This window comes from Camelus dromedarius, chromosome 36 (assembly GCF_036321535.1).
Source record: "Camelus dromedarius isolate mCamDro1 chromosome 36, mCamDro1.pat, whole genome shotgun sequence".
In the NCBI taxonomy this organism is placed as follows: domain Eukaryota; kingdom Metazoa; phylum Chordata; class Mammalia; order Artiodactyla; family Camelidae; genus Camelus; species Camelus dromedarius.
In genome coordinates this window covers 13,372,820-13,386,892 of record NC_087471.1, presented here as the reverse complement: position 1 = coordinate 13,386,892, position 14,073 = coordinate 13,372,820, and the positions used below count along the sequence as shown (strand labels likewise).

General features: G+C 41.9%; 1 protein-coding gene across 3 annotated transcripts in view; it reads right to left on the bottom strand.

The window, feature by feature from the left end:
- Positions 1-14,073, bottom strand: part of SPOCK3 (SPARC (osteonectin), cwcv and kazal like domains proteoglycan 3) — a 130,697-nt gene that overhangs the window by 47,003 nt on the left and 69,621 nt on the right. For all 3 annotated transcript variants that reach the window (XM_064482516.1, XM_064482517.1, XM_064482518.1), the window contains 2 exons: positions 12,963-13,062; positions 2,490-2,604 (listed from right to left, as the gene is read on the bottom strand). In XM_064482516.1, coding sequence (XP_064338586.1) covers positions 2,490-2,604; positions 12,963-13,062 — 215 coding nt within the window. The remainder of the gene's footprint in view (positions 1-2,489; positions 2,605-12,962; positions 13,063-14,073) is intronic.

Below are 14,073 nucleotides of genomic sequence, written 5' to 3'. Positions count from 1 at the left end.
ATTGACTTCTCCTGGGCGGCAGATTTTCCACTCCTCTGGGTCCACAGCTGGCTGGATTCCTACGCTGCAGCGCTAACCAGGTACAAAGCACTGTCATCTGAGCCACTTCCTGGCAGGTTTCAAGGGTGAAATCAATCAATCAGACACATTGATTTCTTGTTCTGACCCTAACATGAGTAAATGATATCATACAAAGGGCTGCCTTATAAAGTTTCAAGAATACAGTTTCTCTCCTCTGGAGATTTTCCATTTATTCCTACAGATGGCAGGTCCTCCACCCAGGGGTCAGCAGGGGATGCACAGAGCCCTCAGGGAGCGTGGGCCCCACAGCACCGTCCCCAGGCTGGGACCCCACCTCTGTGCTGCATTCACAGAGAAGAGAAGCTATTCCAGATGGGAGTTCAGCTGGCACTGTCAGAGAGGGAGGGGTCTGGACACAAACCTTTAGAGAATCTACACAAATCAGCCAGAAACTCCTGCTGCTCTAGCTTCAGTGTCTCATGTGTCGGGGGTGAAACTGGACTTTCTCTCCATCCCTGACCGAGATCTAGTATGCAGTGGACCCACACTTGTCCAAGAAATACCTATAAATAGGAGTCTCAGAGTAATCTTCCTTCCTGCAAGGGAGGTGAAACTTGGGAGAAAACTGAGAAGTTGAATTTGAAACTCCTATCATAGGTAGTTTGAAGAGACTAAGAAAAAATTAATTTTCTGGAGAAGTGTCACAGCTAAAATGACTCTTTCCTTTTATGAATAGTAGAACCAAACATAAAATCTTTCAAGAAATCTAACTGTAAGCAGCTCTCTACTGTAAACCGCCCTCAGCAGGAAACCCCCTTTGCCTGGTCACTTCAGCAGAGCTACACTGCAACTAACACCTACAGTGGCTTGTATCATACAAGCGGCACTAGTGTAGGGACTGACAGACGGACTAGTCGTGGTATAAACAGGTGAAGTAAACTTACGGTGTTAATAAAGCATGGTACTGTAAATGAATTTTCTCTTCCTTACGATTTTCTTAATAACATTTTCTTTTCCCTAGCTTACTTTATGAATACAGTTTATAACACATATACAAAATATGCGGTAATGGATTGTTCATGTTATCAGTAAGGCTTCCCAGAACATACAAAGGGCTCATGCAACTCAGTAACAACAAAAAACAACCCAATCTAAAAATGGGCAAAAGACCTAAACAAGCAAGTCTCCAATGAAGACATACAAATGGCCAATAGGCACATGAGAAAATGCTCAATATCACAAATTATCAGAGAAATGCAAATCAAAACTACATGAGGTACCACCTCTCACCAGTCAGAATGGCCATCATTAAAAAGTCCACAAATGATAAATGCTGGAGAGGGTATGGAGAAAAGGGAACCCTCCTACACTGCTGGTGGGAACATATTTGGTGCAGCCACTATGGAGGACAGTTTGGAGATTCTTCAAAAAACTAATAATAGCCTTACCATACGATCCAGCAATCCCAGTCCTGGAAATATACCCGGAGAAACCAATTCGAAAAGATACACACACCCCAGTGTTCACAGTAGCACTAAATACAACAATCAGGGCATGGAAGCAACCTAAACATCCATCAACAGATGACTGGATAAAGAAGATGTGGTGTATTTATACAATGGAATACTACTCAGCCATAAAAAGGAATGATATGCCATTTGCAGCAACATGGATGGATCTGGAGATTATCACACTAAGTGAAGTAACTCAGACAAAGAAAGAAAAATACCATATGATATCACTTATATGTGGAATCTAAAAAAATGACACAATGAACTTACTTACAAAACAGAAACTGGCTCACAGACATAGAAAACAAACTTATGGTTACCACAGGGGAAAGGAGGGGGAGGGATAAATTAGCAGTTTGGAATTTGCAGACACACACTACTGTATATAAAACAGATAAACAACAAAGTCCTACTGTACAGCACAGGGAACTATAGTTAGTATCTTGTAATAACCTATAATGGAAAATAATACTAAGAGGAACATATACATGTAAATAATTGAATCACTACGGCCATACACCAGAAACTCACACAACATTGTGTATCCACTGCACTTGAATAAAAAAAAAATTAGCACTAAATGACTGACCAGTTTCATTGTGACCAAAGTACTTTATCAGCTACTACCTTAACACTGATCAGTTGTTTGCTCCAGAAGGAAAAATACATCTAAAACACACATTTTAGACACAGTACTTCATAGGTGGCATTGCTGAAGATTTCTTACCCATGGAAAGAAGCACCCAGCTGATACTCCCAAGATAACTGAAATTTACAGAAGGACAATACTTGCTATAATAATTGAGGCTAAAGGAAAAAACTTCACTTAGGATATAATTTTAAAAGTCAGGTGCATGTACATTAGTAAATTTCCTTGTGCATTCAATGACAACTTTCATTGCAAAACATTTTAATCGCGGGGAAAGGTCAAACTATAAAGAAACTTTCATCACTTACCTCTCTTCGCGTTTCTGCTGGTGCTTGTGGTCGTACCTGAAGGACACGGGCAGTGACCTTCACATCTGACTGAGATCTGCTTTCCTAAGACACATGCCTGATATTCTAGTTTGCACTGTATAAAAAGAGAAAAAAACAGGAATTCAGGTACACTGAGTTATAGCAACAGGATGTCAAGGACATGACAACAGTGCACCTGCAATGTGATGACAGGTGCTGCGAGAAAGAGATGGGAACGGAACAGACCAAGAGCATCTCACCGGACCCACTGCCCGGAGGGCCACCTCCTAACGTGGCCTCTGGGGCTGGCTTCTTAAACGCTCCCAGCCTCAGTGTCCCCATATTAATAACTGGGATAATAATAACTAACCTACAGAATTTTAAGAATCAAAACAGCGGTAGCTACCATGAACAGGCTCTCAGTCATTGTGAACAAAACCTGAAGGGAATTAAAGGCAATGATCAGTCATTACGGCACATGGAGAATTTTTTTGTTTATTTACTTTTGCTTTGTTTTGGTTTTCTTTGTAAACATTACTCTTTATGGAATTTTAAGCCTGAGTATCCTTACATCACTCTTAAGAGAATGTTTTATAACTGCACATTTGACATGATTTAAAAATTGTAAACCTACTCCATTTTCAAGAGGCAATCATTATCTTCCTGCTCTAAAAAAATAGATGTTGCTAATTCTGAAGTAATGTGATTTCTTTCATGTCTGTGTCCATAATTTACTCAGTACAAATTATTTTAAAATTAAACAGAGCAGACTTTCTGGCTCCAATCGACAAATGTACCAGTGACTAATTGAATTCGGCTTCAACTGATACCAAGAAGCACTGAATATACCCAATGGCTAATCACATTACTCACATCAGTAAAACATTTTTTCCCTTGTCAAACAACTCTCTAATGGGCAGGCAAAGTTCCTAATCAGACCTGCAACAAATGATCAAACATTATTACACTTGGAATATGCCTAGTTGGCCCTTTTGGATGAATAAACTCTTTCAGAGATATCGTATCAATAATTAAAAAAAAACTTGACACATAAACTTACTATGCATATTATATGTAATTTAAAATGTTCACTAGTGAATCAAAAGTAGAAATAAAGAGATTATGAGTACTTTAATAAAAGACAAGTTATATAAAACTTTGAGACTTCAAATTTAATATTCTCTACTGTAACCTCTTTTAACTTAATATTCAGAAAACCTGGATTGGTCAAAAGGTAACTTTGACCCACGACATACTTGAAGAACAGGTCGAGCAGTTCTAAGTGTATGTGCACAGAGCCAAAACTGGATTTATGACAGCTACTAGGGAATTCTGAAACTTGAAAATACGTTTGCTCCCTTCAAAGATATGCTATGCCACATTCATTTACATTTTAAATGTAGTTTATTTTAGCAGTGACTTTTTTATTAAAAAAAAATGGAAGTCTGAAAAATACTTCCAGTATTTGTGAACCACAAAAATTCACAAGCTGTTAGTTTATTAAAAAGGGAATCACATTATCTGCTCAAAAGTTGATGATTCACTGTTCATAATGTTACCAAGAGAATAACTGATCAGAAAAGAGCACCATCTTTATAAAAATTTGGTTAATTTTCATCAAAAAAGTTTTACCTCTTAGCTAATTTTCTTTGACATATTACAATTTAAAAATTTCAAAGCTGTCTTTGTGACTTGCAAGGCATGAGGAAGTTATAGCTTTGTAAAAGAATTACTTTATAAAGGAAAGAAGTTCTCTTTCAGAATGAGTCTCTGGAATGTCTTTTCTGCATGCATTTCTGCAAAGAGCAACAGAGTCAGATGTGTAGCGAATCCACCCCACACGTTCCAGCTTCCTGTAATCAGAAAATCATTTAGTTTCTTTTACTTATAGATTGATTTTGAAAAAAAATTCATGAAGAATTTTATTCAAAGAATATAAGGATATTAAAAGTACTATTTAAAAATATTTTTAGCTACATTCACTGGTTGCTATTTCTAATTAGTAATGTTCAATTTACTTAATTATCACAAATCTGAAATATTTATAACAGTATAAGTGATCTAAAATATCCCATAAAGGGCATGCTCATTAGTCTGTAATTTACCAAAAATGAAAATACTGTGGAGAAAGACATGATTAACGCATTCCTGGCCCTGAGGACTGAGAACACCTAAGTTAGGAGCAGTTGTGGGAAGCAAGCCTGCAGAATGGTTTTTCCAATGGTTAAAACTGACAATTGTCAGGGAAAATAAGTTAAAGCCATTTGTTTAAACACAGGTTCTCAGAAGAAACTGTGATCTTACTGTGGGGGATTTGGGCACCACAGAAAAGGACTCCAGGCATCAGACATGGTGACTGGCTGCTGTTACAGGTTTTCACGAGGATGCAGCCCCCACGGGACGTCTGATACAACCAGGGGGTGGGGGACTCCGCTGGCGTTACCAGTCAGAGGCCAGAGGTGCTGCTAAACATCCCACAAAGCACACGTCAGCCCCTTCAAGTTACAGCCGTATGGGATCTGGCTTCACAAGTCAGTGGTGCCCATGCTGAGAAGCCCTGATGAGGGCTGGTCCCCTGCGAGACAGAATCCATTCACTAAACTCTCAAGGCCTCCTCCATAATTTCCACAGGAATTGTGAGGGGGCATTCACTGAAGAATAGATGCAAAATAAAAACAACGGTACAAGTAAACTGCCAGCTAAAGCACGTCGCTCACCCAGAGGAAACAGAAAACACACAGCAGCGCAGACAACAACCCAGTTTACAAACTCACTTCCACTGCGGCTTCCCTGGGTGAGAAGCCCTGTGTGTGCTACGTCATTTGGATGCATGACTCCTCTGACCACTGAGCAAGACAGGCATATTTTTAAAAATAAATTTCATAAATAAAGAGAGCTTCGGAAGTGGCTGATCAAAAGCACACGGCTACGGTGGGATCCAAGCACTATTTCATGGTGTTTCTGACGCAGGACAGAAGTAACCGCAGCAGGCGAGCGTAACGCCAGTGCTCCATCCAGTGTTGCAGCGGTAAAATCGCGTTTTCAAGTGAGAAAGAAACTGGGGGAGATGGAACGCCCTGAGTCACTGGTAGAGACTTGAGTTTTTCTGGCCCCTGCTGTTTCCCTTGCAGATGCAACCAGAGCAGGATTTCAAAGAAGACTCAGTTCCGCCCGAATCCAGTCCTTCACCAGGGGGGCCTGGCGTCTGCACCGTACGTCCTGATGAGGCAGGTCCACGGCGGGGAGCGGCAGAGCAGACGTGTTCCGTCTCCTGCGTCCACACTCTGCACCCTGCCAGGGAACGACCCCCTGCCCTCCGGGGTCGCTGCACCATGACAGTGGTGTCATTACCCAAGCCGCTTCAGAGGCGAGCAGGTGACTCTCCGGGTTCTTGGTTCCTGATGCTCGGTCTCCCGGCTTCTTCTCACCACGGGCACGGCCGCCAGAGACCCTCTGGGTCCTCGACGTCAGGCCGCCTCCACCTTCTCCCACAAGGCCTTCAGGTTCAGGTTTCCTGATTCCAGCCAGGGTCCGTTTCTTCCTGTGCCTCCAGGTTTCCACACTAGGGTTGAACTACCTCCCACTGTCAGCCGGGTCTTGTCTGTCTGGCTTGTTCCAGAGGCCACAGCCGACTCATGTCCGTCCACGTCACTAGACTAGTTTCCCTGGAGGGACAGCATTCAGGTGGCGGGAGGTGATGCACACTGAGAGGCACTGGGGACCTTAGTCTGCCCGTGTAGTTTACATGATTATAAATTTATGCCACATATTAGTAGACATTACATAGGGTGTGTCTGAGCCTTCTTTGCCCAGGAAAACAATTTCTCACTGAATTAATATTAAAACCACATTCCTGTATTAATGCTATGCACATTGTTATTAATAATTACTATGCATAAAGTACATACTATATTACACTATGACTCATTATATATCATTTTTCATATTATTCCTACTTTTATTTGTAGCCACATTAGTATTGGCCTTGCTGTTTCCCATCCCTGTGATCTCATGAACGTATTTAATATCTTTGTGCTTCAGAGTCCCTATCTTTAAAATATTAGTTTTGTATCTTAGTGTTGTTTGAGGAATAACTCATGTAAATACATTACATTCATTAACAAACGTTATTAATATAGTAACTCAGTGCAGTGAATGACACACACCAGGCATTCACTAAGTCTTAGCTTTCTTTCTAAGAATCTTTTCTCTGTTGGCACGAGCTGTGACTTTGACAAGAGAGACACAGAGCTTTCCCAAAGGTGCTGGGGGCACACTGGTCGTGAACTTCCAGACACTCCTGGAATATATCTCGGCTGGAATACTTTCTACCAACAGGGTGAGAGTGCCCCACGGCCAGGGACCTTCGCACATGGGTAGCCTCTGTATCTTGCTATAACCTGAGCTGTTGAAGAGCTGGAATACATGTGGCTTCTCTAAATCTCCCCTACGGCCCCCAGGATTCTTTTTTCTCGATAAAGTGATGAACACTAGATGTCACACAGGTGCCATCAGGGTGAAGCCCAGGCCTGATGGATGTGTCAGTCAGGGGCTCACTGCCCTCCACGCCCGGAGCAGCCCAGCGGTCATCACGTGCCTGCCCCCGACTTGGCGCTGTGACTCTCCAGGGCTGTGACGCTCCGCGCCTCCTTTTCCTCATCTAGCGGCTGGCGGTCACGACAGAATCTGTGTTCTACGGCTGCTGTAATGATGAAGTTGGCACACAAAACATTTAGAACACAGCTTGACACTATTGCTCAGTTATTTTAGCCATTACCACCAAGACTGCTTCCATAGCGACAGCTGCTGCACACCGGCTGTGGCCGCTGCTTCCGTCAGAGAACATGCACGTTCAAGCATGTCCTGCATATTTTGAGATTTTTTCTGTCTCCTAAGAAATGCAAACTATGTGGAATATTTATAAAATGCAAGTTCCTTTGATCAAAAAGCCAAAGATCAAATTATCTAAGACAAGTTAACATGGAAATTCCACTAGTGAACATGTGTGGGGTTTTCCCTTTTTTAATAGATAGTAACACTACATACAGACACTGACATTGCACATTCTGCTCCACAAGGGCTGCAGAAAGCCTGGCTGACATCCACAAAACCTGTATGTAACTTCACACCTAATGGTAAAAACTGAAAACTTCCTCCTAAATTTGAACTAAGGCACAGGGGTACATTGAACGTTGTACTGGAAGGCTTAACCAGAACAGTAAGGCGAGAAAAAGAGAAAATGCATTAAAAAAAAGAAAAGGAGGAAATAAACTGCCTCTATTCATAGAGGACGATTATATACGTGGAAAATTCTCAGATATCTGCAGGACACTGCTAGAAATAAGTGCATTCAGCCAGGCGTCAATACACAAGGTCAGCGAAGAGAATTCAGTTGTAGGACAATACACCAGCATCAGCAGTCGAAACTGAAAGCAGCAACTGCGTTTACAACAGCGTCAATAGAAACAAGTTACTTAGCAATACACTTAGCAAACAGTTACAGACCTCTGTATCAAAAACTGCAGCACATTAACTAGCTCTGACAAAATGAAGACAGATACCTACCGTGTGGATTTGAATATTTCATATTGCTGTCAACCTCCTGCAATTTATCTACAGACTCAACAAAGTATGAATGAGTGAGTATTCTAGCTGGTTTTCTGTAGACACTGACAAACTGATTCTATAATTCATACGGATTAGGGTTCTGTCCAGATATATGCCCAGTAGTGGGATTGTCCCCAGTGTTCACAGCAGCACTATTTACAATACCCCAAGACATGGAAATGACCCAAATGCCCATCGACAGTTGACTGGGTAAAGAAGCTGTGGTATATTTATACAATGGAACACTACTCAGTCATAAAAAGAATACAGTAATGCCATTTGCAGCAACATGGATGGACCTGGAGATTGTCATGCTAAGTGAAGTAAGCCAGAAAGAGAAAGAAAAATACCCTATGATATCACTTACATGTACAATCTAAAAAAAAAAAGCACAAATGAACTTATTTACAAAACAGAAACAGACTCACAGACATAGAAAACAACCTTATGGTTACTGGGGGGGAAGGAGGTGGGAAGGAATAAATTTAGGCACTTGAGATTTACAAATGTTAACCACTATACATAAAAATAGACAAAAAACAAATTTCTTCTGTATAGCACAAGAAATTATATTCGGTATCTTGTAATAACCTTTAATAAAAAAGAATATGAAAACAAATAAATGTATGCACATGCACGATTGGGACACTGTGCTGTATACAAGAAACTGACACATTGTAACTGAATGTACTCCAATGAAAAAGAAAATTCACACAGAAATGCAAAGGGCAAATGCCAAAGCAACACTGAAGAGGTAGAATAAAGTTGGCTTGCAGCATCTGAATCCAAAACTTAACAGGAAGATACAGCAAACAAGCAGTGTGGCACAGTCAACGGGCAGACAAGCAATTCGCTGAAGACAGACACAGAAACAGAGTCACGCTTTTAGGATCACTTCCCTTTTGACAAAGACACCCAAGCAATCCAGTGATACAGGAGATGGAATGACGTAGCAACAACTGACCACGCTGGAAAAATGACATTCACCCCCGCCTCTGCCAAACACAAAACTCCATGACCACGTGTACCTAAAACCTAGAGTTCAAAGTTTAAATCCTTTAAGAAAACACAGAAGGTTGTCTTCTGCAAGAAGTTCTACCCACAGAAAATCGACGACTTAGACTTCCGCATCATGCAAAGTCTCTAAAACCATAACTTTAAAATATGGCCCTGAAATCACAGGCTTCAAACCAGTGAGAAAAAGCAACTATAAATTTAAAGGGCATATACTGCGATTTCTACTTCGTGATTCAAAGAAATGTAGTCATCACATTAATGATGTGTGGTAAAAAGATGAAGGGCAATTAATTTTTAAAAGTGTTTCTGCTCCAAATTTCCATTTTAAAAAAGTGAGTGGTTTAGACACGGACTCTGGACTTGGCTGAGACACTGGGCAAGTTACTTCACCTCCCTGTGCATCCGTGTTCGCATCTATAACGGAGTGAGAGGGAGTGAAAATGCCTAAAGCGTTCACAGCATCTGCCCAACGGAGAGCTGAACAGATGCCTGATCAGTGAGCACAGACACTGTGCAGACAGGAGACGAGGGGTTAATGCGCTGGGAAGGTCACGGGTCACTGCACTGCAGGATCAGTACAAAAGTTACAGCAGACGTAGGTGAGACTAGGTGAGACGCAGGCACAGGCCCGGCTCCAGCCCCACGTCAGGCACGGGAAGCACTGGTCCGAGCACCGGGAGGCCTGGACCGGGTCCTCCTGTCCCAGCAGCGTGGCTGGGCCTCAGTCCCCGGGGCGAGGCAGCCTGACCTCCCCAAGCTTCTGTCCAAGGTGCTGAGGTCACTGCACAGTCCCTGACCACCGGGGATTCGAGAACAAAAGCAGCAGAAGGTTGATAAGGAACCCATGACACTGCCAGACACTTCACTTCCATGTAATAAGGAAGGGGTTTTAGACTAAGTACTGAGTTTGGTGTTTTGAATTGCTGGTGAACGTGGTGAGTCTTGGAGAAGTGATGCAGGAACTTGCAGTGTGATGTGTGGTAATTAGCCAGGCAGAAAATGAAACAAGCAATCAAGACCATGGATGAAAAACTTTCAGATTTATATTTTACTGATTATCAGTAATTCAAAGACAAGTGTGTGAAACAGATACAGATTTTTCAACTTTTCATTTTCCTAAGGAATTACGATAAAACTAATTAAAGAAATTAATAAAATTACAAAACCCCTATAGTATCAGCGGAGTTTTGTGAACAACCATTTTAACACACAGTTGCTCACATGAAAGTTGGAAGGTTATAGTTTCAAAAATACATTAATATGTATTTGGAAAAATTAGTGAAAACTATCCTAAACTAATTGAATACATGTAACTCAAGAATCTTGAACGGGGCAGGAAAGTGAGCCTATGTCTTTGTTAAGGCTACAGAGGCAAAAAATAGTTTGTAAAGAAACAGCTGGGGAAAAAGATGAGGTGTTCAGGGTGCAGACAGGGATGAAAGCAGAAACCCTCAAAAGTAGGGGGTCCTCACCAGGCCAACGCTGAAAAGCAGTTCAAAGAGAAACAGTGCCCTTCCATTTCTGAGTGTCGATCTTCCAAAGTAAAATTATCTCAGCTCAGACAGCGTTCAGGGAAAGGCAGGCGGGATGATTAAATACCAGATCCTAACAGCAGAGTGATGAAACTTAATATGGAGTTTCTCAAATTGCAACAAAAAGTATGCTTCCACTTTAATGCTATTGCTCTATTTTATTAAAAACTACAAGAGCTGTTATACTTAAGAATTCAAAAGCAATCAATTGAAGGGAGGCAACAGCCACGCCTACACACAAAAATCACCTGGGGAGATTTTAAAACTTAGATTCACAGGGCCCCATCTCAAACCAATTTAAATAGCATCTCTGCAGCAGAGTCAGGAATTCCAGAACAAAGTGGATAAGCCTTCTGTTTAACCTGCCTTTCCTCAACACACACACACACGCACACACACACGCATACACATACATATGCACACAACACACACACATACATACACAAATGCACACATACACACAACACAAACAATACATACATACACACACACAACATACAATACACACAACACACACATACACAGACACACACATATACACACAATACACACACACACACACAATTTCTTATATTCACCATTATTTAGTCCAGCTGCCAAGCACTGCATGACTAAATATGAGAGAAGAGAGTCAAAAATCACCCAGTGCTGTTCCCCGGAGTCTAGGTTACAGAGGCCCTGCTGAGTGCTAACACATTAGCACTATTTACGGACCCCTGCTCAGCAGAGGTGGGACACAGTTCACACAAGTCTGTGACAAACACGTCCGTGGTCTGACACTTACTCAGGCTTGCTGACACACTCCAAACAGATCTGCCCAAGAAACAAAGACCTTTATCTGCTTTGTCAATTTCAGGAATGACTACCTCTCAAGTACCCTTGGGCAGACTTACATTTCCATTTCCTGATACTGCCGAATTTGGAAGAATTCAGAAAACATTAGTTCTTTTGAAAAGGATTAGGTAGACTTCTAAAAAAAAGAGCTTTTCTTAACAAAAACATCAGATGATATTACAAAAATACTTCTTATGAAAATCACAAAAGTCCCACTGTTTCTCCAAGTAAACCTATTTTTCCATAGTTGTTCATCTGTTTATTTGTATTTTATGTATACATTTTAAAAAACACTCTGCCAAGGGTTGAGGGACAAGCCCACAAGTTCAGAGCTTGAACTCTGATAAAATAATTATTCAAAATGGGCTAATTTTTGTAACCAGGGACACTTTCCAAGAGTATATTCTAGTTACGTCACTCGACTAAAGCCCTCCTTTGGACACCTTCCGAAAACCCTCTTTCTCACCCCTCCACCCCGCACCTACTGATGCAGGTGTAATTTGTAATGCCCTCACCTCCAATTATGCTGTACGGTGGAATGTAATTTATAACTTCATCTTTATAAACTGAGCTGAAGGTAATGAGGAAATACTGTGGGTCTAAAATAGAACCTATAAGACTATTACTTGTAGTAGTAAAACCAAAACAAACCAAAGACCCAGCTTGCCAATGCAGGGAGTCTGAAACACAGAGCGCTGGCAAGACATGGGTGTGGGCCCCTCACCCTGGACCGCAGGTCCTCGCTCTGGTCAATCTTTGTCACATCAGTGTTACTCAACGACGAATCAGAAACTCCACGCAAAGTGCTTCAAGGGCCACCGGGCACTTGGGATTCAGGGCTCACCATCAGTGCACCCACAAGTGCTGCCCAGCCCCGAAAGCTGTTTAAATCTGCCCTGTCAGCATCTGCTTAGTCTATGGACAAAGCCGAGTGAGCCAAGAGCCAAAGAAAGATGCCTGGGCCAGAAAGAGAAAGAAAAGTGCCATATGGTATCACTTATACGTGGAAACTAAAAGAAAGACAAGCAAACTTATTTACAAAACAGAAACAGACTCATAGACAAAACAAATCTATGGTTGCCAGAGGGGAAAGGGGGTGGGCAGGGATAAACTGGGCGTTTGAGATTTGCAGATACTAACTAATATACATAAAATAGATAAACAACAAGTTCATACTGTAGAGCACAGGGAACCATATTCAACACCTTGTAATAGCCTATAGTGAAAAAGAATCTGAAAAGGAATAAATGTATGTATAACTGAATCACTGTGCTGGACACTACAAATTAACACATTGTAAACCGACTCCACTTCAGTTTAAAAACTCCTGAGTAGAGGAAACATGTACATCGACTCAGACTCCAAACCAGTGACATTATTCACATGATTTTAATACTTAAATGAAGTGTTTGGAAAATTAACAGCTGTGGTCACTAATGAGAGGTACCATGTGTTTTATGCTAAATGACCGTAACTGTCTCACCTGGGAAGAGTAGGTGCGACCATCTGAGCCACAGACGGGGCTGGTGGAGACCCCCGGGCACTGCTTGCACCACTTATGCCTGACTGCTGCATCTTTCGTGCTGTGGAAAAAAATGAAACAAGCATACTTAATGCATTTATTTAAAAATTACATTAGCATCATGCCTTTTCTCCACCATCATTCCGACTCTTGAAGATAAATCAGAATCAACAAACTGTATTCTCATTTTCAATGTATTATTCCATAGTGTTTTTCACTATAAACTTATGTTTCACAACCAAAGGTTTCCAATAATAAAAGAACATATTCCTTAAAAATATTCTGCTAGTCACATACAGGCTACAGTTATACTTCATTTTGTGGATTTTAAATTTTAATTTGCAGTTGTGAAATGTGGTTTTGAAGCCCCCAAAACAGAAGCAACAGCTGGTCAGCAAGAGGACTCACACATCTGGGACCTTCCCAAGAGCCCCTCGAATTCCGCTGGAAAGGTATCAGGAACAGTCACCCACTTCCCCGGTGTCCCCAGGTGCCTGGAAGTTACAGCAGCTTACTTGTAGAGAAAACAGCAATCAGAAAAGACACCATTCCAGCAAAGGCCAGTATTTCGGGTCAAATCAGTGTGCTTGGTGAGAGCCAACCTCTTTTTATTGTGTGGCAATGACTCAAAACACACCCACCAGGCTCTGACCTGGAATAACCGGGGAAGCCTGTTCTCTGCCACCACCTACGGCTCAGCCACTCCCCGCTCCACTTCGACTGCACTGCTTCTGCTCTGCCTGTTTGTGTCAGGAGTTTACACACAGCGGGCAAAGGCCTTAAAAGTTGGGTAAAGACAAGAGGCGACCTCTACGGAAAGTGTACTGGTTAGGAGCCCTCTTCTAGGTCAGCCTCACTCTTGCCCGTGGAAGCTCTTTGCGGAGAGAGCAACGCAAGCCCACATCAGGGTGAGAAGGGCGCTTTACTACGGACTCGGCATTTCTTTCATGAATAAGTCAAACCTTCAGAAAAGTGACCCAAAGGACCACTAAGAAGTATAGTGCTAACCCTCCTTACAGGGAAAGTTCAGACTAATGTGCTTCAAACTTCGGCAATGCTGGGTGGGCTCTGG